Source organism: Capricornis sumatraensis, chromosome 4 (assembly GCF_032405125.1).
Source record: "Capricornis sumatraensis isolate serow.1 chromosome 4, serow.2, whole genome shotgun sequence".
NCBI classification, from domain to species: Eukaryota; Metazoa; Chordata; class Mammalia; order Artiodactyla; family Bovidae; genus Capricornis; species Capricornis sumatraensis.
This window is the reverse complement of record NC_091072.1, coordinates 38,832,086-38,859,587: the sequence shown is the minus strand read 5'-3', so window position 1 is coordinate 38,859,587 and position 27,502 is coordinate 38,832,086. Positions and strand designations below refer to the sequence as shown.

The 27,502-nt window shown below is 43.5% G+C and overlaps 2 protein-coding genes across 6 annotated transcripts in view; one reads left to right on the top strand and one right to left on the bottom strand.

Moving 5' to 3' along the window:
• The window catches only part of MCPH1 (microcephalin 1), a 227,342-nt gene that overhangs the window by 112,459 nt on the left and 87,381 nt on the right, over positions 1–27,502 (top strand). The window lies entirely within an intron of this gene.
• ANGPT2 (angiopoietin 2) overlaps positions 1–27,502 on the bottom strand; it is a 55,074-nt gene that overhangs the window by 13,528 nt on the left and 14,044 nt on the right. The window contains exons 2-7 of one of the 4 annotated variants that reach the window (XM_068972024.1): positions 11,278–11,433; positions 7,844–7,965; positions 3,287–3,505; positions 2,595–2,617; positions 2,287–2,300; positions 1,074–1,178 (exon numbers count right to left, since the gene is read on the bottom strand). In XM_068972024.1, the coding sequence (XP_068828125.1) occupies positions 1,074–1,178; positions 2,287–2,300; positions 2,595–2,617; positions 3,287–3,505; positions 7,844–7,965; positions 11,278–11,433 (639 nt within the window). Of the gene's footprint in view, positions 1–1,073; positions 1,199–2,286; positions 2,301–2,594; positions 2,618–3,263; positions 3,506–7,843; positions 7,966–11,277; positions 11,434–27,502 lie in introns of all 4 variants that reach the window. The other 3 variants (XM_068972023.1, XM_068972022.1, XM_068972025.1) reach the window with 3 other exon arrangements.

The following is a 27,502-nucleotide window of genomic DNA, read 5'->3' as shown; positions in this document are numbered from 1 at the left end:
TAGTGCTTCATGCTGATTCTTGTGTAAGGCTGTTTTACCTTATAGAAGCCACATTGAAATATTCCCTGGGGAAGTGACTCCGCCTTCCCACCCCCACCCACCCCCATTTAAAGCTTAACGTCTCCCGCAGCAAATTCAGGAGCCACACTCCTGAAAAATCCAGCATAACCAAGAACACCAAGTTAAACTGTACACCGCCTTCTCCTTATGGTAAGTTCTGGTTCTTGGTTCACTTATGCACATACTTGGGAAGAAAAGCCCATCAGAGGGGGTAAGAACAGCCTACGCCAGGGTCCCTAAGCCCCTCTGCAGCAAGTCCACAGCCTTCAGGGCTGTGATGGTGTTTGCACAGATGGTACAAAAGGACTAGCAGGTGAAACTGCCAGCACCCTGGAATGAAATGACAATGGACACCGTCACTGTGTTCCTCAGTCACACACGTGCAACTGGAGGAGAAAAGCCAGTGTCACCTCAGGATGTCCCTGACGAAGCAGTAAAAATGATGAATTTTATTAAACCTCTACTGCTGCATGTCTGTTTTTCCTATTCCGTTTGATGAAATGGAAGTGGGTATTGATCATTTCTGCACATCAAAGTGCCTGTGGCTGTCTCAAAGAGAGAAACTGTGACTTTTAGTTGCAAACTGAATGAGCTTTTTTTTTTTTGAATGAAATACCAACCATTGTTACATGAAATAAGGACTGATGCATAAACTATGGTTATTGAAACTCTCAGATTTTGGAAAACATTTTCTTTACAACTAACAAAGAGAGTCTGACACTTCAAGACAAACAACTGACAGGATGCGTGGCCAAGCCAAATGCAAGGGGGGCACAAGCAGATCATCTTACTCGGGAGGTGGACGCACAGAACGGGATGGCTGTTTCTGCATCGTTCATGAGCACCGTCAGTGCTGGGGACCCAGCGGCGGGGCTCCGAGTCGCTCGTGGTCAGTGTCTCTTGCTTTGCTCTGCATGCCGCTGGCATGGTGTGAGAACTGTGTATGCAGCTGCTCTGCTTCTGAAACCACCTGCTTCAAGCCAGGGGGCTGAAAATGGGAGGCATCGCCTTACCTTGATCTCCTCCGTGGAGTTAGGGAACGTCAGTGTGTAGACGCCGCTGGTGGTCAGTCCCGATTTGAATGCCTCCCCGCAGTCTCTGAAGATGATTTGCTCGTCCTTGGCAAGCGAGTATGAGGCTGTTTTTCAAAAAATAGGAAAGCTTTTAAGAGGAGTTTGTGAAAAGATAAAAGCTGATTATTTTGAGATGCACTTATTTGTGATTGTATCACATTTGAATTGTTAGCGTGAGATGCTAGTTTCTTAAGCCTTTCTGATAAAGTTCCTCTTTCAGCCTGTTTGGTATTAATTCTCAAAGGTCACTACCAATAATCCACACTTCGTTTTCCTTCCCATCAGCTGTATGTAATGCAAGTACTTTGCAGTCCCCCTTTGCAAACTGTTACTTGTGAAAAAGTCTTTCATCTTGAGTAGACTCAGATAAAGCGATTGCGAAAGAATAAAGAGCATGCCTGAAAAGGGTGCTGGCTCTGCAGTGGCTGGACCCACTGCCACTCGCCAGTTAGGCTCTGGGGGGGATTGTTTTCTTCTTGTGCATCTGAGACCAACTGTTTAGATAGTAATATTTCTTTAGACCATTGGGTGAAGACTCCTCAGTATTCTTTGGATTTTTAGCAACCATCTCACAGTAGCCTGTTCTAAAGTATAATGAAAGTGTTAATCGCTCAATCGTGTCTGACTCTGCGATCCCATGGACTGTAGTCCGCCATGTGTTAAAGAGGAACCTAAAATTTATTTATCTGTGTCTTTGAAATTCTTCCTTGAAAGTGTAAAACGTCTAGGACTATGAAATTCTTTCAAATTTTTTGTTTCAGTCTCAACAGACTTCCCAATCCTTTTTTTTTTTTTTTTGCCACATTAAAAAAAAAAAAAAAATGTTTGTGTGCATCTGTTCTTGCAGGTATGTGTTTATCTTCCTTCTAGAGACTGACCAGCGCCCCAGGCTCTGGACCAGGTGGGGCTGGCAGGCTGCTCGGGCCGGGGCTCCGTCCACCCGCCTGTCCTGCCGCCTGTCTCCTTGCTGCTTGTTTCTGCCAGGATCTGAGCTGTGTGGTTTTCCTCTGCTTTGGCTCATCAAAGCTGGCACCTCACACTGTCTTGGTCCTACCAGGCATCAGGTGACTGTCTTTTCCTTTTCTACACGTGTGAAAAAATGCAAATTTTTCAAAATTACAAAGGAGTGTGACTCTCTTTGGAAGGCATGCACTGCAGACCCGCCACGTGGCACAGGCCATGCTTGTTCATCTGCTTCCTGGTTTAAGTAGAAACCTTGTTGAAGCGTCTCTGTTACTGAAGTGGGCATAACTGTATGACTCAAGGGAAACGTGAGAACAAACTTCTTACCGAAATGAAGAAATATCTCTACATGAGTCACATGTAAAGTGCCTCTGTGTCGAACGAAAATGTTTGGAAGGGCTCTGTGCAACAGGCCATAGTAAGAGCTAGACCCAGTGTTTGAGAAAAAGCAATCTTAAAATACCGCCCAGGTTGGGTATCATCTCTCTAGTTAATGATGGAGGATGTATCCCTGCTTCCCTCTAATATGGAAGTTGAAGGATATAAAACAGGAATAAGGAAGGAGAGATGCCGTTACGGGTGTGTGAGAGCAGGACCTTGGCATTTCTTGGATACCGGTCTTATGCAAGCATTGTCTCATTTAACCTTCACAACAACCCTATGGGCCTAGTATTGTTCTTCTCTCCTAAAAAATAAAAAAACATTCACTCTGCTTTAGTAATGGAGAAGGAAATGGCAACCCACTGCAATATTTTTTGCCTGGAGAATCTCCATGGACAGAGGTGTCTGGCGGCTTGCAGTCCATGGGGTCTCAAGGAGTTGCACACAACTGAGCAACTAAGCACTTGATTTAGTAACTCAGCCAGCCCTGTACACCTGTGTTAGCAATGGAACTAACTGAAGGAAGGCTCTCCGAGCCCAGGAACAAAAGGTTGTTTGAGGTGGTTTGCCTCATAATATTTAATTAGTGTAAATATATATTCCCCTTCCCCGCTCTCTCCTTCTTTTTAATTGGTTCCATATTGAGGCCCTATAAAGTATTCATATGAAATATGTAAGAGAAATAGTGCCTTTCTTGGAAAATGAAAGGTTTTTTTGTGTTTTTTTGATGAATTTTTGAAGTTTCACCGACTAATGACAAAACAGAGGAAAAACTTATATGTAAACTTGACTTACGGTTTGATGTTGACATCAGAGTCAGTAAATTATTAACTGTCTCCATCAGATCATGTTGCTGCTTTTGGAGAACTGAATTATTCACCGTGGCCGTCACCAGTTGCTTCTCCAGTTCCTCAATGATGGAATTTTGCCTGGATACTAACACCTGGAGCTGGTCTTTCTCTTCTTTGATTGACCGAAGTTGAACTATGTGCTTGTCTTCCATGTCTAGGACTTTCTTTTCCAGGAAGCTTGTCAAGGGACATAATTGTTAGTTAGTGAAGGGTTTTCTGATCACCATCAAAGCCATGAGCTTGGTAAACATCTAATCAGTTTCATAATCCTTATACAGTCATTTATATTTATGGAATTTCTGCTTCTGCAGGGCCCTCTGGTAAGATGTCACAGAAGTTATAAAGTAATCAGATGTTGCCAGAGCCGTGAGGAGGCTCTCAAGCATGCTGAGATCAGACAGAGAACACAGATATGACATAGGCATGAAGAGAAAGTGCCCTGGTGAAAATGTAAGGTTCATGACTAGAAGTTTCCACATGCACTGCCTGTGAGACCATGGTTTTTCTCAAGAGGAACGTGGGCGTTAAGAAGGTGCCCTCGGTGTTGGGAACTCCTGGGGGTCAGAGCTCCGGGCTTAGAATGTCATCTCTGCACATGACCCCCCCTGGTGTTACTCTATCTGTGGGAAAGTCCACTTACAGTCATGAATCTCTACCTAAAATGAAGGCTTTAGATTAGATGATGATCTCTGAGACCCCTTCTAGTTCAAATAATCTGTGAGTCTATTATTCCTTTTTGGGGGACAGTAACATTTTCTGAACCTTTAACCTTGGGAACATTACTAAGCTAACTAAGGGCCTAACTACCCATTCCAGGTCTTACCTATAAGCATTAATAATCAGTATTAATACTAATTATTATTAAATTCAGTTGCAGCTCTTAAATTTATCACGGTCCAATTGTCAATTTTTTTCTTTTTCCCAAATCTCTGCCAGTATAATCCAGAGACCAGTCACATCCTGGCCTAAAGATTGAGTCTCAAAATTACATACAAGCAGGTGCTGAAGAGTGAAGCCCAGCCTCAGGCCATCCCAGACCAGACTAGCTGTGAGCAGGACCACGTATCTCTGTGTGTAAAGCTTAAAAGAGTCTCAGCGATCAGATCTCAGAGCCGTGTCCTGCAAAATGCACATCTGGCCCCTTCACTGGCTTCTGCAGTCAATTTAGTGAGTTGTATTATGCTTTTTTTTTTAATAAAAGGAAATTAAATAAGTGGGATAAGACACGAGGATAAATTCATAGCAAGAATTTTGCACAGATCAGCAAATGCCCTGGCCAGTGTGGGCGGATGGTGGGCGGGGGAGGGGCGGTGCCATGGGGACGCCTGTGTCACTGACACTCTGCTCGTTAGCATCTCAGTTGGATTCCTGACACAGGATGAGCTGCTCGATCATCACCATAGAAGTTGGACGTTGGTACTGTGTAGCTTTATGTTAACGTAATTCATGGTCTGTTGAGAAATGTGGGGAAATATCAAGGCTGAATCATGTTTCTTTTACATGTTTTTATTGCCTGTCTTCAGAAGGGAACATCATAAATGACAATGCTTTTCAGTAACAACTGAATCATATATCGGTTATTGTAATTTAATTGAACTGGTGTAAGTAGCCCCTAAATCATTTATTTTTAGAAGGCAAGAAATGATAAGATGAGAAAAGTATAGTAATTTTCAACTTCATCTCATGGTTATTTTCAGGAAGATGTTGATGCTATTAAGTACTTTGACTTCACTAGAAAAGAATTAAGTACTTCATGTTCCACGAAGAAAGCGATCACACTTTGTGAGAACTATTGAAGATATTTTAAAATATGGTCTGTCAAATGTGCAACACATTCACGAATTTTTGTAATGATGAAATCTGCAGCTGAAACCTTAGGCTAGTCCACGTCTTAGGCTAGCCTCAAATGTTAAGGTACCTGAAGACAGCATGCCAGACTCACTGAACGCTATAAAATCATCAACACAACCTTATTATTTATTTAAAGTTGTTGAGAAAAGAAACACATTATTGCCATTTCATTTCATATTGTGTCAAAAGAGAATATGATTCCTGCAGCTGCTAAAAAGGTTATTCTTCTGCAGGTGTAGATTCGTTATGTATGGTTTTTGTAAGTCCACTGATAAAGGCTACGTCTCACTATGGCAGGTCGTCAGAAACAGTTCTGTGGCTCCGGTCTGAGTCAGGTGTGTGCGCTCGGTTGCTTTGTCATGTCTGACTCTTAGCAACCCCATGGACAGTACTTGCCAGGCTCCTCTGTCCATGGAGTTTTCCAGACAAGAATACTGGAGTGGGTTGCCATTTCTTTCTCCAGGGGGTCTTCTCAACTCAGGAATTGAACCTGAGTCTCTTGCATCTCCTGCATTGCAGGCGGATTCTTTACCCCTTTGCCACCAGGTTTGAGTTAGATATTTGCAATTCAAGTGTGGAGCTCTGCTGTTGCAAGTGACGTAGGATTTTAGTTTGTTAGAGATGTTTGTTCAGCAGAATGGTTTTATGGAGAAAATGTTGTGATGTTTGAAAATAACTCATAAATAGGGGCTTCCCTGGTGAATCAGATGGTAAAAATAACTCATACGAAAAATGGATTGAAATTATTGGAAAAGCACACTACTGGTCAAATGTCAGTTAACCAGGGGAAAACTGTAGGATTAAGGGGGGTAGGGAGGAATGTGAAGGATCATTTAAGCAAGAATTATCAGAAAACACAGCAGCTTCCTGTGTGGTTGGAGTCACTATTTTATACATTGTAAAGCTTTAACATACGAAAGAATTTTATCAAATTATCAAATCATGAATGATTAAAAAATGTAGTGAAAGTTGTTGATTGCGTTTCACAGCAGTTCAGGCTGAAAAAAAATTGCATATTGTGATAAGTGAAAATATTAAGCATTGTATCTGAATTGAGAATTAGATGCATACTTATCTAGACAAAAGGGAATACCATTTGAAAACTATTTATAAAGTTGTTATCTGGGTAACATAACTGACACATGTAAGTGATCGTTTTAGCGCCATAGCATACTAACACAGGAATTAAGGCGGGAACCACGTCCCGCACCAGAGTGTCCCACTCAGGGGAACACTAAATAAGGCTGTATTACTTTTCATAAGAGAGAAATGTGGAACATTAAAATATTTAGAATAAAAATCTACTTGGTACAGATGAATGGATAGTGGTACATATATACAATGAAATACTATTCAGCGACAAAAAAGAACGGAATTTGAGTCAGTTTTAGTGAGGTGAGTGACCCCAAGCCTGTTAGAGAGTGAAGTAAGTCAGAAAGAGAAAAGTATCATGTATTAATGCTTATTTATGGAATACCGAGGAAAGATGGTGTCGATGAAGCTATTTGCAGTGAAGGAGTGGAGACTCCGATAGAGAAGGGGCATGTGGGCACAGTGGGGAGAGGGGAGAGTGGGGCGGACGGAGAGAGCGGCACTGACGTGTGCGTGCACTGTCGCACGTGAGCTCGGTGGCTGGCAAGAAGCTGCTGTGCGCCATAACACAGGAGCCCAGCCGCTGCCCTGGGATGACGAGAGGGCTGGGCTGGCAGGAGGGGAGGGAGGTGATCCATGTGTAACTGTGGCTGATTTGTGGCGCTGTATGGCAGAAACCAGTACAACACTGTAAAACAGTTTTCACCCAATTAAAAGTTTACCAAAAAAAAATCGACTTGCTTTTCAAAACTTTCAGTGGATTTGGTCTGTTACCCACGGGACAGAATTGTTTCAGTTTAGTTCTCAATGAAAGGAAAGAATGATCATAAGACAGTAAGTGCCATCATTTTTGGCTGTGAATGAAGAATTACGTAGTTGTGTAACAGTGTGTTGTTACGTGTCGTAGATGCATGTCCTGATTAGAAACAAGGAGGTACACACACCCGGAATGTGAACAGAATTACCCTTCTACGTCCCCACCTGAGTAAGCCTATGAAAACAGTCCCCGCTGGTCACCCATAATCTTGGTTTTTGTATCAGTTTTTTTTTGAGAGCTTTTAACATTTTATTTAGATATTAACATAACTGTATTTAATATTAACTTTTGTTTTTACTTTAGCATATGCTTTAAAAATAAACATTGCATCATGAAATGTGCGTTGGTTTACAATAAGGTGTAGTTTTCCTGCTGTAGACCATTTTCCGTTGAAATAAACTAAGTTCTCAGAGGCAAAGAACTTGTTAATTTCAAAATGCCTCAGTAGTAGTTTTCTGTGGATTGATGTAAAATCCTGAGGCAAAATTTGGAGGATTCATGTAAGAGGATCTTTAAGAGGCCCAGAATGTTAAAAAAAAAAAATCAAGGACTATTTTAGAAGGTGATACCATTTTGGTGTTTTTCTCCAAACCCTCTTCCTACGTTCCCGTCAACTCCTGATCCTTGCACTGTACAGTAGGAAATTCGGCATTTTGAAAGCCGTGCTTATTTATAGTTAGTAATCACTTGAAATAGGCTTTCATATCTAGAAACTGTATGATTCTGGATTACACGTCTCTTTATATTTTTATTACCTGTTCTTATCTTGCAGTTTGCTTATTTCACTGGTCTGATCCAAAATCTGTTTTTCCAATTTGTTTGTAGAAAGGGAGTGTTCTAGAAGCTGAAGTTCAAGTCTTGTTGTCTGATTTAATACCTATATGTAACAAAATAAAATTCCTACTTAGTATTTTTTAAAATTAGATACAAAGTCATCTAAATTATAGGAAAAAATAAATAAAATATTACTTATTTACCCAAGTATCTTATTTTGACATATTTTTCATTTTCAGAAAAGGTTTGTTGTGGTGGAATGCTTAAGTGTGCTAAACATTTTTTTTTTGCCATGTTATTTTGGAAGGGATTCAATAGTTCTGGAGAGTGGTGTCAAATAATATAATGTTCATTTTCTTCTTCTGCCCTGTTTTGTCATTATAAAATGGTCATATTTAATATATCAGAAATGGTTGATAAAGGAAAAGAGGCATCCCCTTCGCTCGAGACAGTTGTCGCCCCCATCCCTGCGTCGGTGCAGTGTTGAGAGCTGCCTGCTTCCATTCTGTAAGAGCGCAGCTCGCTTTTAGCCTGGCATTTCCTTATTTGTAGTCTCTTGTTTAGTCTCCCTCCCTTTCCTTTTCCATGTCTCTTTTTCCTATTTTAAAAGTCATGTCAGCCCTTCAGGAAACGAGAGCATCAGCATGGAGCAGGAGCTGGGTCTCGCTCTGCGGGCCTTTCTGACACACACCACGTGCAGTATCACTGTTCCATTGTGTGCCGACAACTTCAAGAATGAATTCTTTCGCCTTTGGCTGCATTTTAGCAGGAAGAGTGCGGTGACTCATGTCCTCTGTGTCATGGTTACTCAGGATGTGACGTCATGTGCTAAGTGTCAGGCAGAATTGTTGGCCGGAATGAGGGTCCTTGAAAGCAGCATTGTTTGCTTGGGGTCTGTGTCATTCATGAACGCCTTGGCATGGCCCCATCACACAGGTTTAGGGACAGCCTGGTCTTCAAAGCTGGATGCCTTCCTGCCATGATGACTCTTCTGTGCATGAGTAAAGACCCCAGCCAGCCCCAAGGTGTGATTGGATACTAACACCTCGAATATAGATAGGGCCTACATCTTCTGTGGGCCCCAACAATGTGCACTGGTTATTGAGAGAAGGAACTGGAAACTCGTCTTTGATTTTGCTCCTAAGGGAGCTCAGTGAGTTCAGCAGGGGAGGGGCAACCGCTGGGTCCTGACCGATCCAGGACCAATGCCATGTTTTCCCATCACTTTTCCAAAGGCCTCCAGCTGCAGGTGACTCTAAATTACCCAGGTCTCATGGTTTTCTATTGTGTCTAAGATCTCAGGCCTCACAGTCTGGTTTAATAGTCTCTCACGCTGATAGGCTCGAAGAATCTTCTAATCAATCAGAACCTTTCATGTTTGAATTTAACCAGCTTCACACAGTCACTGCCCACCAGATACCTGAGTAAATGGATGCATAATTTGGTCCCTCGATGTCTTTGATTAGGCTCAGCCTCTTATTGTGTTTAGTCAGATAGTAGAGGCCGTTTTCTTCCCAGCCATCTTCCTATTTTCCTGTTTTCCACCTAGTTTTGTAATAGATTTTTTTAAAAAATCATGTGACTCAACAAAATCTCATTAAATGCTAGTGAGTCTAACTTACAGAGGACGGCCAAGGTTTCCATTATTGCCTTGTATCTGATGCTTTTTTCTTACTCTCACCTGAAACATAAGCAGCGTTGTATTCGGGTCTTCTTGGCTGTGCGTGGCTTTCTCTGGTTGAGACGAGGGGCTCCTCGTCGCCCTGTGTGGACTTCTTCCTGCTGTGGCTTTTCTTGTTGCAGGTGGAGCACAGGCTGTGGGCGTTCTGTCTCCGGTGGCTGCAGTGTGTGGGCATGCAGAGCCTTACCTTCCCCGACCAGGGATTGAACTCGGCCCCCGAATTGGCAGGCAGATTCTTACCCACTGCGCCACCCGGGAGGCCCCAGGACTGTTTTCTGGAGGGCTTGATGGTTCATCAGTTGTATTCTCAGAAGGTGGGCGTGTGACTCAAATATTACTAATCTGTTTGAATAGTTGACCATGGGTATATTTATACATTTACTTCTAGATGTTTGTGTCTTAACTTGTTAGATTTTAATTTACCTTTAAGAATTTTGAGTACCTTGTGATCCATTGTATAAAATGTCTGTATTTACTATTCTGATATTGTGGAGATATTTGATAAGCAAAGAACGTCTTATTCTGTACTCAGCTAAGAATCTTTTCTTCTCCTGCCCCTCCCTTGCTGTCTCTCTGCTTGTCCAGCGGTTCTCGGGGCAGCGATGGGAGAACACCAGCGCCCTTCTCTACATGGGCTGCCTCGATTGGAAGGCTCATGATTTCTCTTCTCCCTTATCGCCTCCTGGCTGATGCTGGGCATGTCTTGGTTCTTTAGCTTAAGGAGCACATGAATCATAAAATTATACAGGAATAATATGTCATGGAAAACATTTTCAGTTAAATCTACTTTTTTTTTTTTTAGCATTACTTATAACTCATGGTAGGAAGGTACTCCTCATAAGCCTATAAAGAAGTCAGGATTAGAACCCAGCAGGCCATCTTACCAGTGGGGAATCTTGAACTTGGAGCTTCTCCATAGATTCCCCCCACAGCACTGTTTGCCCACCGGGAGTCTTTCTATTGTCACCTGTGGCGGGCCATCCAGCATGGCTCCAGATGAACTTCAGTCTACTGTTTTGCTGTTATTCTTCTAATATTTTCAGAGTTCATATTCTGCTTTCCTACCATTAATTGATGGCTCATAGAACCTTAAAGCTCACGGGGAACTGGCCAGCTCTCCAGTTCAGAGTCACCACCTCGGAGGCCTGCGGAAAGCTGGTGCCTCGCTCCGACTCATTCATCGGGTTAGTCGTGGAACTCAGGTCTTCGGGCTGAAAGCTAAGCCCTCTCTGAGCCTCAGCTGCTGCTGCTTACTCTTCCCTTTGCCTCCTTCTGTTGTATAAACTCACACCACAGATTGTTTTGGCAGTTCTATGAGACTTAGGTTTCACCGTAACTTAAGAGATGGGGTTAAGAACAAAATTTCCAGCACTCTGCCTCTGCTCTTCATGCCTCAAGTACACAAAAACGTTAAGGGCTCAGAACTGAAAAGTTCGTCTAGAGTCCAGAAAGCACCAGTAAGACAATGGAGCACTTATCTTGTAGCAAGTGTGAATAATGTGAAACTGGTCTGAATGTCCTCAGTAGAATAAACGTAATTTAATGTCAGTATTAAAAATATATATTTCCTGGTTTTAATTTCTATCTAGACACAAATTCTTAACTGCTTATCAAGTCATCCTTTCTTCTGCTTTTCTGGAGCTTTCCCTGCTTCTCCCTCGTGTCATTAGGCAACGATTTTGTGCTAGTTTTTGTCAGTCTGGGCCACTCTGGGTTCCCTGTTTCCCTACTTACTTGGGCTTCAACATCTGTTAACTTCCGGGTCTGCTCTGCAGTTTGATTGAGCAGGTTGGTCCCTATTTCTATCATCACAGCGGTCTGGTTCTGCACTGCATTCTGTTGTATCTCCACCATCTCTTTCTTCATGTTGTCCTGGATGTAATTCTCAAGCTAGAAAAGAGCAAGCATCAGAAAGACAGTCATTGGTCAAACGATCAGACATTGTATTCCTAATTCATTTCCCTGCCTTTTAAATGCTCTGATATGGGGAAATCTTGCTTTTTTTTTTTAATCACTAGCAATAAAAAACAGCATGATTTTATATTCACTCAAAATCCAGCAGCTCAGTAACAGCATGTGTGGGAGACAGACTGTTTAGGCAGCCCGAGAAGTCCACCCAGTGGTGAAACCACAGCTCAGAGGCAGCAGGTGACCAGCCATCGGGCAGGTAGGGCCACGGGATTTCAGTGTGTTGCGTTCCTGTGATGCAGAAAATGAAAATTTGGTATAAAGAAGCATCACTTTCTAGCATGTTCTGGACTGTGGTTTCTTGAAATACAGGCTTTAGAAGACACTTAAGCTAGAGCACGAGGAAGGACACACCTTTGGGTTTTCTGGGTAACTCAGGGCCACACCCCATAAAGACCACTCTCCCCACCAACTTCCCTCTTACTGCGTTCATCACACATTAGACCTGTTAAGTTTCTCTGTGGTTTTCCCTGTGGTTTTCCACGGTTTCGTCATTTTCCCGATCAGGCAGACTTAATCATATGCTCGTCTGTTCATCTCGCGGGACTGTCAGGATGGTTCTCCTGCTTTGAGTTGCTGTGGACCGTGGGTGGGCCAGCTCATTTTAACATTCGCTTGTGTGCAAGAGCGTCGGGAAGGTCATTCACTGCCATGGTCTAGATGCCTATGTCTTTGGCAGTTAAAATGCACAGTTAAATACAAATGCAGACTAGCCAGGTACATGTGAGGAGTCTGTGCACAACTGTGTGCAAACTGTTCCTCCATTTTCTGTGAACTCTAGGTAAGCTGCTCAGCTTTCGGAGAACCACAGAGTCCTCATATATATAATAGGGTTTCGGTTTGGTCAAGAGGAACGTTTCAAGGATTAATTAAGCTATATTTTTAAAGGCATTGTGCCAAAAGGTCTATAGTCTTTCTTAATTTATTCTTGCCTTTTTTCTCTCCCCCGCCTTTTAAAAATTGTAACTTTTACAATTTAAATACATGATCTAAAATAACTCGTGGATAGAAGTTTGTAATTTCTCCTCCCCCGCCCCTTTCTGCCTGCCTCTCATTCCCCCCCTTCCTCCACTACCCTGGGAATAATGGAATTTTTGAGGTTAAAGTTAAAGCTATGTAAATCATCCAGAAAAGTTGTCTTAGTTACTCTTAACACCCAACAAAGATAATATTTAGAAAGACATATTCTGGGAAGTTTGGAACTATTAAAGATACACTCAAGCTGGAGTTTGGTTTAAGTCCATATGCTGAAGTAGTAATTTACAAACTAGTAGAAAGAAGTCTTAATCTTCTCATTGGTTTCTGTAGTTAAGAGCTAAATAGAAGCAGTTCTATCTCCCGTCATTCTAAATCACATAACTAGAAGGGGAAAATGGATCCTTGATCGTCCCCCACCCTGACTCTAGAACCAACGAGTCAAACGTGGTTACAGTCAACAAGAGACACGAGAGGCTTGTTTACAACTCGGTATTTGAAAGTCAAGTTGCAATTTAAAATTAGATTCAAGAACTTCAAAAGACATAAAAGACCTAAATTTTTAAAAATAAAATTTCTTAACTTTATGGCCATATCTTTCTGTAAGCTTGAAAACAATAGGATATAAATGCTTTTTAAGTCACTATTTTTCAGCTTTTCTACGATGACAAAGTCTGTGTATGAGGTGTGCACATCTCGTGTAAAAGTATACATATCAGTGTATGTTGGAGGGGAAATTGCAGATCTGTATACATGTTTGTATAGAGATAGTATATACAGTGTATACCTACATCATTCATTATTATGTATATAATATATGCAACTGTATAAAGTAAAAGTCTATATGATACTGACCCAACTGCTAACCACCTGATATCTGTGAGAGAAGAGAAAAGCAGGAATACTCAGTCTTAGATTCTTTTTTGATTCTCAACAAGTTTTGTGCTTTCACACTTGACACAGTGAAATTAAGGTTATAAGAGAAAAGGGCAACATGACAGCTGTACATATATATAACGGAATATTTCCAGCCGCTACAGAGAAAGAATGTCAGTCAGTTCTAGTGAGGTGAATGAACCCAGAGCCTATTGTACATAGTAAAGTAAGTCAGAGAAATAAATACAGTATATTAATGCATGTACATATGGAATCTAGGAAAGTGTTATTGGTGAACCTATTTGTAGGGAAGGAATAGAGATGCAGATGTAGAAAATGGACTTGTGGGCACAGGGGGAGAGAGAGTGGGACGAATGGAGAAAGTTGCGTCGGCATACATGCACTGTCACGTGTGAAATGTAGCTGCTGAGAAGTTGCCGCACAGGGCAGGGAGCCCAGTCTGGCTCTGTGATGACTGCAGGGGTCGAACGGCGGGGTGGAGGGAGGAGATGCAGGTATAATCGTGACTGATTTGCACTGTTGTATGGCAGAAACCAACACAACATTGTAAAAAAAATTTTTTTAATTTAAATTTTAAAAGCATATAGTTACTCCCCAGAACAAAAGTAACAGTAACAGCCACAGTAACTCCAATAACTAAAGCCTAGCTGACGCTTATTGGTTGCTCCCACGTCTCAGCTGCTGTGCTCACCTCTTTCCACGGAACCAGGTACCATTCTCACTCACATGGGCACTTCTGGACTCTGGGGCAAACTGGTAGTTCAACCCAGAGGCCACACCCCACTTTCTGCCTTTTAACAGCCAAAGTGGTATGTTCCAAAACTAATGTGAGCCTGCCTTTCAATGTCCAAGATTCTCAGGGCCTTAGAAAAGAGAGGGAGACCACCTACCGTGCAGTTAAGGAAGCCGAAGGGGTCATTTTTACTCACAGAAAAGCCTAGATGTGAAGATTACCACTGATGATTTCTATCTCCTGGGAGCATCATGACAAAAGAATCTTTTTCACTCCGAAGACTAGCAGTAATTTTTAGTGAGAAAGACTCTGAATGTTCATTATACAGTGTGAAAATTTCCCATTTAATGAAGCCTTTCCCTAAATCAGCATAAGACCAGATCTAGGAATGAAGCAGTTTGGTTGATCCACGCCAACAGCTGTGTTTTAAAAATTCCCATCTCTTGATGTTGATGGATTAGTTATTTTCTAGTTTATTGCCCCAATACATCTTTCTGTTTAGTATCCCCTCTGTTTAATTGCCTTCAACTTTAGCCCAGAAATAACTGAAATCGGCACAGTGAAATTGCACTCTTAATATAAGGAAGTCTTCGTACGAGAAAGAACATGGGGCAAGTGAGATCTCTCCTCCCATTGGCAGCCCGCAGCGTTTCCCGCTCTCGCCGTGTGCGCTCAGCTGCTCTTACCAAAACAGTTTCAAGACACTCGAGCCTCCCGAGGGAGGGACAGGGTTCTTCCTCGCTTCACATGGGTGGCTTCATGCACTCATATTTTGCAGGGATGTTTGACGTTGCCCTCATGTCTGAACATTATTAGGCAGCAGTTCTGATCTGTGGGTCCAAGCGCCTCGGAAAGGTTCCCATTACAAGCTAGAAAGGACTGCGTGGACATTCATCATGTCCTCGTTTTAATCGGTGGTCCAAACACGCTTCCAAGTATGGGTCCTTGAGCTGTTTCTCTTTCCTTTGGATTCATATGGATTACCCACACTTGAATTAGCATTGTAAGGCTATTGCTGTGATTATAAGCTGTGTAGATTTTTTGCTTGATATTATTTTTTATTTGTAAAAGAGTTGCACTCCAAACAACATCTTTTAATAGTTGGCAACACATCGAAATTCAAGCAGCCAGTGGAAACTATTTTAGCAAAACATAGACATATATGTATTGTTTTAATGTGAAATATGTCCAGAGGTTTTTCATTGCTCCCCCAACATTTGGAAAGATCAGATTTGACAGGAAAAATAAGCCCATTTCCGAAGCAACTCTGGCAGATTGATTACACACCAAAATGTTTTCCTGGCTGTCTTCCTTCTCACCAAGATTATCACTTTTTTTTGCACCACAAGGAAAGTAATCTTGAAATTGGCTGGGGAAAAGAATGCATGGATAGTGTACAAAGCCCATCCCTAACTTTGAGATTTTGATGTTGCTCATCACTACTGTTTTTTTAATTTATCTACTTTTGGCTGCACTGGGTCTCCTTTGCTTTGTGCAGGCTTTCTCTAGTTGTGGCAAGCAGGAACGACTCTCGAGTGGTGGTGCGAGGGCTTCTCATTGCGGTGGCTTCTCTGTTGTGGAGTGCAGGCTCTAGGGGCACAGGCTTCAGTGGCTGTGGCGCGCGGGATCCGTGGCTGTGGTGCGTGGGATCAGTAACTGGCGCATGGGATCAGTAACTGGCGCGTGGGATCAGTGGCTGTGGCGCAGGGCCTTAGTTGCTCCGTGGTGCGTCGGATCAGTAACTGGCGCATGGGATCCGTGGCTGTGGTGCGTGGGATCAGTAACTGGCACATGGGATCAGTGGCTGTGGTGCGTGGGATCCGTGGCTGTGGCGCAGGCCTTAGTTGCTCCGTGCTTCATGGGATCAGTAACTGGTACGTGGGAGCTGTGGCTGTGGCGTGTGGGATCCGTGGCTGTGGTGCATGGGATCAGTAGCTGTGATGCGTGGGATCTGTGGCTGTGGCGCAGGCTTTAGTTGCTCCGTGGTGCATGGGATCAGTAACTGGCGCGTGGGAGCCGTGGCTGTGGCGCAGGCCTTAGTTGCTCTGTGCTGCGTGGGATCAGTAACTGGCGTGTGGGATCCGTGGCTGTGGCGCAGGCCTTAGTTGCTCCGTGGTGCGTGGGATCAGTAGCTGGCGTATGGGATCCGTGGCTGTGGCGTGGGGCCTTAGTTGCTCCGTGGCGCATGCGATCTTCCTGGACCTGGGATTGAACCCACGTCACCTGCATTGGCAGGTTTCCCACTGAGCCACAAGAGACGTCTGATCACTTCTATTTAAACAGAGCTCCATGTCCCGATGATGCCCTTTAGTTCATTAGGTTTTGCCCATCTGGACGACCTACTCTCCCTAGGCAGTTAACAAACTACTTGAGGTTTTCTTGGAAACATTTTATTCTGTAGCACCTCAATTTAGAAACAAGATACTTTAGCTGTTCTCTCTTTCCCATCCAAAAGGATGCTCTTCCTCCCTTGGTAATCCCTCTGACTTGATCCCTTCTTCCCACCCAAGGTGTGCCCTCCTCTGTCTTCTAGATTGCCGTGCAGCCCCTGATTCTGGCCCCACAACCTGAGAGTCAGCGCTTGCTACAGGCTCCTTCCCCCCGCAGCTCCTGCACTCCGCGGCACCTGGGCCTCTGAGCTGATGTGCAGCACACACCCTTCCTGACCTGTGCTCCTTAATCTCCACGCCTCACTCCCTGCACACACCTGCCTCGTAGAGGCACCAGACACGGAGGCTACTTTATCCCTCTCACCTCCTTCATCCTTCCGACCTGTGTCATCTTTGCAGAAGGCCTTTCCCTTCCTGCAGTCAGCCCCTACACCACTGCACGCTCTCTTCAAAGAGCCCCACATGCTTGCATGTTGTGATTTGATGTTGAAAACATTTCATTTCTGTCTCGTTGCTGTTTAAATCTCCTCACACTACAGGTCTGCATTCTTGTTTGCTTGGGATACAGAAATCCTGTAATCACTCTCCAGCCATATGCCCTAGTGACAACGAGCAGAACATTTACTCCTATAATTAGTTTGAAAACTTGAATGCAAGAGTGTTAAATCCAGGGGTATTCTGTTTGGAAGGCTTCTGACCTAATGTTCTTGGTTCCCTGTCATGAGGAAACCAAAACATCTTTCAAGGTCTTCAGACAGAGAAGTGGCAAAGCTGGGCTTTCCTCTCCCCCCTTATAAGGCTTGTTTTATTTTGCTTCGTAAGATCTGGCGATCTTACTGGCCAAGCAGTTGTGTCCTCAGCAGAGGTTAAAGGGGAGAGGCTGGGGGATATGGGTCTTAGGCAAACCTTTGTCACCTCAAACCTTGCAGGGAACAGGGGGTGAAGGAGCAGCCCCACCCTTCGGAGACAATGTTCAAATGCCCCGTGAGTCTTTTCGAGTCCTCTTCGTATCAATGCCACACTTGAATCCATGTCTCCCAGAAGAGCCCACATCAAAGCCACTTGCCTTCCGTCAGCTCCAGAAGTCTCCCTCTCTGCCTTCCTCCAGTTCCAGCAGACTGGATGTCAGGGCGGTGGGGCCCTGCAGCACAGGCCTTCTGGGCAGTGGATAAACAAACCTGCTTGCAGCCACCAAAATAACCATGTGGACCCACGCCACGGAGGATCATTCGAGCACTTCCTACCTATAACTCATTTGTTCTGGCCTTTTCCACTTTTTTCTGTTTGTCATTTATGAGTGACATTCTGCTGATCCTATGTTTTTAGATAACCCTGTTCCTATTTTTACTAGTATAAAGAGACTAAACGTGTGCTTGGTGCTGCCTGTAAACTGCAAGACACGGTAAGGAGCAGAGCCACGGGCACCAGTTGCGGCTGAACTGAGGTTCACAGCTTGTCCCCCTCCTCCTGGGACAGATAAAGTTGTAATCATCTGAGTGCCCCAGTGTATCTGGGTTCCTATGTCTTTGCTTTTATTGCAGGTGTCACTTTGTGTTCCTTTTCATTGTTTAGCTTAGATATACTGTCTCTTTGCCTCTTCTGTGTTACCCTTACCATCAGTCCAAATTCTAAAGAGAAAATGTATTTTTCCCTTCCGAATATTCCAGTCATTTCCTACCAATAGAAAGGCAGTTTTTCATCAGTAACATCCCTTTTTTAAATATATGCAAGCATAACGAGGTTGGTATAACAACATAAATTCGTTGGGACATTTCATATGGGAAAAGGGGTCACGTTTTACAGAAGATGCAGCTTTAAGAGGACTTTGAAGGTACATACATATTTACCCAAATATCTGCCAGAGCCCTGGCTCACAGCACCTTGCAGATACTTGTCGGTCATGGAGCAAATAATATGTAGCAGATCCTGTAAGGTCATATGTACACTCATAAACAGCAAGAATAGTCACAGCAGTAACAGCTACAGAATGCTTTCTTACATACACACATACACCTATGCATATATTTCTTTAATGAGCTTTGATTCTCAAGCTACCTTGGCTTGAGTTTCCCCAAAGCAGAGCCCGAGACAAGCACGCCAGCAGGTAGTTCTCTTAGGAAGAGGCCTCAGGGACCCATCTGGGGGTACAGGCCAGGGAAGCCAGACAGAGTAAGCTGGTTCACACTCATGGACTCCCTCGAACACCACAGCGGCCCCTGGTGAGAAGCCCCCGGGCTCTTCTGAGGGGCCCCAGGAAATGCATTTCAGACCTTTCCGCCTGGATTAAGCACTCCCATCCTGCTGCAGGTTGCACTGCAGGGGCCCCGAGGATGCGCTGGAGGTCCAGCAGGAAGCTGGGTCTGTGGGACTAATGCCCACTGACTGCTCCCTGGGGGACTGCCTGGACAAGGGGGGGCCAGAGAACCAGCCGAGGCCTCCAGAGTGGTCCCTGGTAGTGGGGGCACCTCCAGGCCTCACTCACAGAGCAGAAACCCCGGGAGGAGCACTCACGTGTCTCCCCAAGGCCTGTGGACCCTGTGACGCAGGTGAGGGGCTCGAGGCCCAGGTCATGTGGGATTGTGGGGTTGCAGCCCTGACTTCTGTGGCTTGGTGGTGCTGCGGAGGAAACAGCTGTCGTGGAAGCAGCCCTTCGAAAAGGGCAGTGTTGCTAACAGGTTAGAGAAAGGCTGGGGCCAGAGACCAAACCGAGGCCACGATCACCATGTGCGGAAGATCGAGCAGGAGCTCGACAGGCCCAAGCAGTCAGGGAACTTTGCTCTGACCTCAGCAAGTGCTCGACCACACACAAGATGGCCTGCTGACTCCTGCCAGCTTTGGTCTGGTTTCTGGTTCCTGGGCTCTTTTGTTCTCAGCCTGGAAGATGCAAGTGATGCTTCCTACAGAGATGCAAAGAGAACATACAACTATTCTCTCCTTTGTAAAAAGAATTGTTGATTATTACAGTGGGAAATTCATTGAAATTCAGCTCTGGGAAAGAGATTTGAAGATACCACTCTAAAGGCAGAAACTGAAGAGGAACTTGATGAGGATGAGAGAGGAGAGTCTCGTTGGCTTAAAATTCAACATTCACAAAACTAAGATCATAGTGTCTGGTCCCATCACTTCATGGCAAATAGAAGGGGAGAACGTGGAAACAGTGACAGCTGTCATTTCCTTGGGCTCCAGAATCACTGCGGGCAGCGGCAGCCATGAAGTTGACTCTTACTCCTTGAAAGAAGAGCTATGAAAAACACCTGGACAGTGTATTAAAAAGCAGAGCCATCACTTTGCTGACAGAGGTCTGTCTAGTGAAAGCTATGGTTTTTCCAGTAGTCACGAACAGACGTGAGAGTTGGACCATAAAGAAAGCTGAGCGCTGAAGAATTAATGTTTTGAAACTGTGGTGTTGGAGAAGACTCTTGAGAATCCCTTGGTCTGCAAGGAGATCAAATCAGTTAATCCTAAAGAAAATCAACCCTGAACACTCATTGGAAGGACTGATGCTGAAGCTCCAATAACTTTGGTCACCAGTGGGAAGAGCCGACTCATTAGAAAAGACCCTGATGCTAGGAGATGCTAGGAAAGATTGAGAGCAGGGGAAGAAGGGGATGACAGAGGATGAGACGGTTGGATGACCTCATTAACTCAATGGACATGAGTTTGCGCAAACTCCGGGAGATATTGAAAGATGGGGAATCCTGGAGTGCTTCAGTACATGGGGTCCCAAAGAGTTACACACGACTGACTGACCGAGCACACACATACTAGCGATTTGTTTTTCAATGATTCTAAAACACTCTTGCCTTTGAAAATTATGATGCACCAAGAAAAAAGTGAAGTGAGTCAGTATTTCAGTGTCTTTCTATGGCAGGCAGAACCTTTGAAACATTATATATATATATTCATGAACATGTATTTTTTTAATATAAACACATCCTCACATGTGGAGATGAATGTAGATGCAGATATATCCATCCATTGTCACCTGTCTGTGGGTGACAGACCTTTAGACGCTGTATGGGGAGGAAGACTTTGGAAATCAGGGACATTGTTGAACTCGCCAGAATATGAGTGAGGATTCTAGAACCTGCATCCCAGTGCTAGCTGGTATTGGAGTGAAAAATCCCTGGAGACCCAGTGCCCATTCTGTGACTCCTATCACTGCACTGGTGTACCTGTCCACCCCTGAAAACTTTGGTACTAAGCCGTTAGCAGTATTACTTTTCACTTCTGGGAGGAAGTATTCAGATTGCAAATGTTATTTGTGTCTTAATCTGTTTACTTTCTGCTCTTTCTGTATCATGTGGGTTTGCAAAACTCCTGGGTAGCTTTCTAGAGAGATCATCTTTGCAGCAGGCTTTTGTTTTTTAACATGAAATAAATGTGCACCGCCATAATTACTATGCTAGACGGCTATGAAAGGGGAAAGTCTAAAGGAATTTAAATGATTTTTGTCTAGAAGATACCTTCAAGACAAACTAGCTCTTTATAAGGAAGGCAGGAAGCTTGTGTTGTTTCTTTAAAAGAAGGAGGTGGGGGGAATGCAGATGGGAATGCTTGAGAATCTTAGAACCCGGCCCTGCATGCCCCGCTGAGAGCCGCGCACCAGAACAGACCCCACAGACCCCGGCCAAGCCTTTCTGCTGTTTTATCTCCTCTGCTAGCAAACCAAAAGGTGGAGGGAATTCCAACAGAGAGAGTTCCAGGACAGTTTTGGAAGGTGCCCAAAATACACTGGATTAATTTGCATGAAAGCTTAGCGATCAAGTATTCCCTCCCTTGTATATGAGATGTACTACTGACCCACCATCAGCAGGAACGTGTTCTTAACTGTTTTCTTGGTACACATGATAGCTCTCTTCTGAACCGTTCGTATTCTCTTGCCCAAACACCATTCCACCTACTTTACAATGGATTTGAATAAATAGATTAAACATACATTTATTTGCATACCATCTCCACTGATTGACGCCTCTCTGAGCGGAGTGTGTGTGACAGTGCCTTGTCTGTGGCAGGGAGGAGCTGATGGCTGTCTTTCAGCGTCATGCTCTGCTCACAGTTGCTGCAGTAACGAAGCTGGGAAATATTTAAACAACTATGTTCCCTTCATTTTGCTCTTAATGTTCATAAAGTTATAGCTGCAGCTTCCTGAATTTTATGATTTTATAGCAGCCAAAGCTCTTGCTTTTCTGGACCATTAAGGAGGAAAAGTTGACCTCTTCTAATAGATTAGATTATCTCTAATTTGACCTCTGGTTAAGTCCTCTCAAGGGTTAAAAGCTATAAAAGCTTTCATATTTTTATATTTATTTACATAATTCAGTGGCCTGTGTGCACATACTTTAGGAAATCACATACTTACTTGCCTGTGCTTTGCAGAAGCGAAGCAACCTACAGGTAAGCAATTCTTTTTTTAAACTCACACTAGAAATACAAATTATTTGTTTTTCAGATTAATCTCTAAAGCAGTAATGAATTTTTAAAGCATTTTAACAACTTATTTTAAACCTGATCAACATTAAAAAAAATTTTTTTTTCTTAATCAAAAGTAGTGCAACAAAAGCAGAACAATATTCAGTGCCCAGGCTAGGGGGCAAATAGAATAGTATGTTGTTGTTTTTTATTTACTAATTATAATTCATTTCTTGCTCTGAAATTTGATAAGAAATGTATCAAGTATTTGCCAAAGTATGTACTGTTAACCACTGAAATGTCTGCTAACGCTGCTGGCACTGCGGTTCACTTCGAGAGGCCGCAGGGAGACTTGACACACGTCCCCCTTCTGACTGCGGCTCCCAGACCCTCAGGACTGTGGACAGCTGCAGTCTTCCCCAAGGAAAGAAACTCCACCAAAAACTGCAGATAGTGATTATGACCTTGGACAAATCAGTGAGCTTCTAATTATGTCTTCCACGGCCTCCAGACCCAAAATAAGAGTGTGTCTTGCTACAAAATACATGTTGTATCAAACATCTCTCTAAAAAATACCAGTTCTAGGAATGCTGTTGTTTCTGACTCATTTTTAGAGGGGAGTTTATTTCAATCCTTTGTTTCAGGAGCATGTCATTCTTTCACTACTTTCCCTCCAATGCTTAAGTAATAATAGAGATGCAAAATTTGGCCATAAAATGAGAATGTTATTGCTTCAAATGAAGTTTTAAATGCACAATATTTCTACATGATTAAGTACTTATATTCTAAAGAAATTGTGGAATGAAATTTCACTTTAAGAAGGAATCCATTTAAATAAAGACACCCTTAGGGTGTCATAAACTGACTGGCTATATAACTTCTCAAATCATGAGAATTTGAAATGTTTTGTGACCAAGTATAAGATACCAAATTGAAACTGCTAAATGACATTCCTTGATGAGCACTTTTTGCTGCTTCCTGTCCACAACAGAATTATTATTTTGACTTGTAAATATGGTTCCTTGGGACTTGTTTGATGTATTAGTCCACTACAACTCAGTTTTTTTTTTTAAATAACTTACCAGATTGCTGGTAAAATTAAATGCAGTCACAAGCAGTCTGTGAAGCAAAAGAAACCCACGCAGAAGAGTACTTACTATATGATCTGATTTATATCAAGTTTTAAAACAGACCAAACTACTGATGGTGACAAAACTCAAAATAATGACTTCTGGGGGGCAAGTGTTTAGGAGAGAGTAGGAGGCTTTATCAATGAGGAAGGAGCATGAGGGACCCTTCTGGGTGCGGGGAATGTTTTATATCTTGATCCCTGTGCTAGTTACACAAGTAAATTCATATTTTAAGGATTCATGAAGCTGTGAATTTAAGCTTAGTACATTTTATACACTTCCTGTGTTTTAGACCCGAATGAAAACATTTTTAAAGGAAAGATATTAAAAACAAAATGTTTGATGAATTTTACCATGACATTATGGCCCTCGATACTATGAGTGATTTTATTTACCTCTCCCTGCAGCTTTCATCTGGTTAGACCACTTAACGAAATGAACTTGGGAAAAGTGGTTTTAAAGTGACTGTCTGCAGAGAGCTGTAGATAGAGGGTTAAAAGCATTCAGTTAGGTAAATTAGTAATTTAACATTCTGAAACTTGATTCTTTCCGGATCAAGCATAAAAGGCATTTGCTCTTGGAAGACCAAGAAAGAATTCATGCAGTTCCCATTAGTCTAAAAATATATAATAAATAAATAAATGTCTGAGTCATGAGTTGCATTTTGATGGAGTTCAGTGCATCAAGTGTAGCAAGAAAATGATTTATCCTTTGACTAGCTGTGCTATCCATTGACGAGAATACAAAATTGCTTTGAGAAAAGTAAAATAAATGAACTGATCTATTGAATTTAATCATATTTTGAGGTATTCCAATTCCAGTGGCTCTGGCTTTTGAGCAGCATTATAAAACCGGGAATAAAGTATTTTAGTTATTGTTGGATTCAGGTTGGAAACAAGTTATATGTGTGATTGTTGAAGCTATTTGTGGGTCATCCTTATAGATCAGGTTTGGGGACTCAGACATACCTGGGTGTGAATCCTAGCTCAGCTGCACACTAGCCATCAGGTCAATTTGTTTAACCTCAGATTTATCACTGGTAATAAGTGCCCTTTGTGCTATGTTAGTCTGAAAATTAAATGGGACAAATGAATCAGGGTTACCAAACTGTGTACCAAGCCACCCTGGGTACCTGCAACAAACTCCTAAAACTCTGGAGATAGTTTACATATTCAAGGGCAGTCCCACAATATTTAACATCTGTCGGTTACTGGAAGAAATAGTAGCTCAAAGGAGCTCAGTTTCAACACTATTAGATTGTACCATTCAGTAAAGCTGGAATTTTGGTGGTTGCTATTGTTAAAAAGCAAGTACTGTACAAAAATCAGCATGGAACTTGAAATGGGGGTGAGAAGATGGGCAGTGCTAACCAGACATATTCCATAAATAATTGGGGTCACTTGAGTTTTAGAACATCTTATATAGGACCTTGCATTTGGTAGGGGGTAAGTTCAATCCACCCTCTTCCTTCCCTTCCCCCAATCCAGATATTACCTTTAATCGCTACCTCTATGATTTGATTATGTTTACTGGAAAACCAGTAAAAGAACCAGTGTATCATGTAAGATCTTCATTAAGAAGTATAGTTGAATATCTTCCCAACTTTAAAAACCATTAGGAAAAACAGCCACGCTTCTTGCAAAGTCGTGTTGGGCACGGTGTCCCTTCAGGCGAACGACTTTTACAAGCGGAGAGCGCTTGAGGAGAAACGTTCTTAGCACAGCACGAGTGTGTTCTGTGGTGCAGCTCAGCTGCCTCGGGCCGATCTGTTTTTGCTGGTGCAGTGGAAGTACAGACTCTGTGCCAGTTTCACAAAAGTACTGTGGTTCATTTCTGCATGTAATTTATAGTTTGCATGCTTGCCATCCTCACTTGTTCAAAGTTGAACGAGTTTTATAGCATACAGAGACGCCAAATTTACTTGAACACCAGAGCAATTTGGGAAATAAATTTTCAGTATGATTCTTCAAATGCTTGTGGTAAAAGTACAAGGGACTTGAATCATTTTCCCATAATTAGTTTCAGTTCTGTAGGTCTGCCCCCTCTCCCTAACCCTATGACTTTGCATGTGTGTCTATTCCAATGGAAGCTAGTGGAAAATTCCTATCCCCTTTCGCTCCACTGCCACGAGTTATAAAAAGCATGTCATTCAGAATCGACTTTTTCTTCTGCATGCTTGAATTTTTACTCACAACTTGGAAGAAAAAAATAATAATTTCAAGAGATATTTCTCTATCAATGAGATAAAGGTCCACAGCATCACTTTGGGCCACCATAGAATGGCTGACTCACTCTGCTTCATGGTTGGATATTTGTATGAGCCAGTGCTTTGGGAGGAATAGTATATGACAACATGCCTTGTCTTTTCCAGAGCCTCATGACACTCATTCACACAAGTCCGTTAAGATCCACTTCTCGTTGACTAATCAGTGGGAACAAGAAGCAAGTGGGGACAGGGGGTAAAGAGGCAAACAAGTGTGAATGAGGGGTGAGGGCTTACACAAGTGGTGGGGGTGAGACAGGAGGACGCAGGCAGGAAGTGGGAATGAGGGCTGAGGGCTCAGACAGGAAGTGGGGATGAGGGCTGAGGGCTCAGACAGGAAGTGGGGATGAGGGCTGAGGGCTCAGACAGGAAGTGGGGATGAGGGCTGAGGGCTCAAACAGGAAGTAGGGACGAGGAGTAAGGGGCAAGTGGGAATGAGAGGGTGAGAATTCACACAGGAAATGAGGCTCAAGGGTGAGGGCCCACACAGGAAGTGGAATGAGGGGTGAGGGGCAAATGGGAAGTGAGAATAAGGGGCGGAGGGGAACTAGGAAGTAGGAATGAGGTGGAGAGTGTAGGAAGTGGGGATGAGGGACAAGGGCTCACACAGAAAGTGGGGATGAGTGCAGAGGGTTCACCCAGGAAGAAGGGAACAGCAGCAGAAATTTTCCTATTGTTAGAGTTCATTTGTTTGTTTCAATCAAATTATGAGTCATCTTATCCCCATTTTTTAACCAAAAATCCTTGTGGTCACTGCTGTGATTTGGTCTTGACTCCCACCAGCTGGTTTAATTTTATCAGTGGTGGTGAATTCTTGAAGGCTTCCCTCAGTTGTACAAATCTGGTTTCAAATTAACATGGTCCACATGCCAGCTTAAACTTTGTGGCTTAGCATCTTTGTTGAGTCCCCTCAGCAAAAGGACCTACATTGGAGTTTTGGCTGTTCTTTGGGAATCAAATTATGAGTTGCTTCTGCTGGAATCTTGGCCTTCTCCTGGAGAGACTGTAGGAGCACTTTGGCTTATGGGCGCCAAAGTTAGAACTTAAGTGAAGATTTTTTTAAAATTGCCTATCCTGCATCCCAGCACTCAGGTGGTATGTGCAGACCTCTTTTAATTGTTCCTGAACCTCTAAACCATTGGTCTTCTGGAGTGTGATTGGCTTTGTGGGGAAAGTCCATGCTAGCCTTGGAGACATCCTGGAAATGACAGTGGTCAACTCAGCACGAGGGCGTGAACCCTCATCTCAATCCTTCTCCCCACGGCCACTCGCTCTTCTCTGGCCAACTCAGGGAAGCAGCTCTGGGCATTTGATGGCACCATTGCTGTGGTCTCCATGGTCCCCATAACTCCTCAAAAAGCAAAATCAGCCCACCCTTACCCAGAGAGGAGCTGATAGGCGCCAGGGTGCAGAAAGTATAACTAATGGGTTTCCACAATGATGACTGTATCATATATGCGAAGAGCTGACTCATTGGAAAAGACTCTGATGCTGGGAGGGATTGGGGGCAGGAGGAGAAGGGGACGACCCAGGATGAGATGGCTGGATGGCATCACTGACTTGATGGACGTGAGTCTGAGTGAACTCCGGGAGTTGGTGATGGACAGGGAGGCCTGGCGTGCTGCGATTCATGGGGTCGCAAAGAGTCGTACACGACTGAGCGACTGAACTGAACTGAACCATCTAGAAAGGGCTTCCCAGGTGGTGCTAGTGGTAAAGAACCCCCCTGCCAGTGCAGGTAGACGTAAAAGATGTGGGTTCAGTCTCTGGATCAGGAAGATCCCCTGGAGGAGAGCACGGCAACCCACTCCAGTACTCTTGCCTGGAGAATCCCATGGACAGAGGAACCTGATGGGCTGCAACTCATAGGGTCGCACAGAGTCAGACGCAACTGAGGCGACTTAGCACGCATGTACCACCTAGGGAGATCTGGAAAGGAAAAATCCTGGTTCTCCCAGAAGCACCAACCTGGAAAGTGTTTTGTTTAGAACTGTCCCTCTCTGGTGCTGAAAAAGGTGTTGTCAGGGGAGAGGTGAAGGTACAGGCAGAAGAGGTGGTGAGTCACGCCAGGCAGACCTGTGTTTTATACCCAGGTTTTCTCTTCCATTGAATGTTTACAGAGCTCCTTCTTTCCTAGTTGTCTGTTGTAGTTATTTCATTATCTCCATGTTAGCCTCCCGTTGAAACCTCA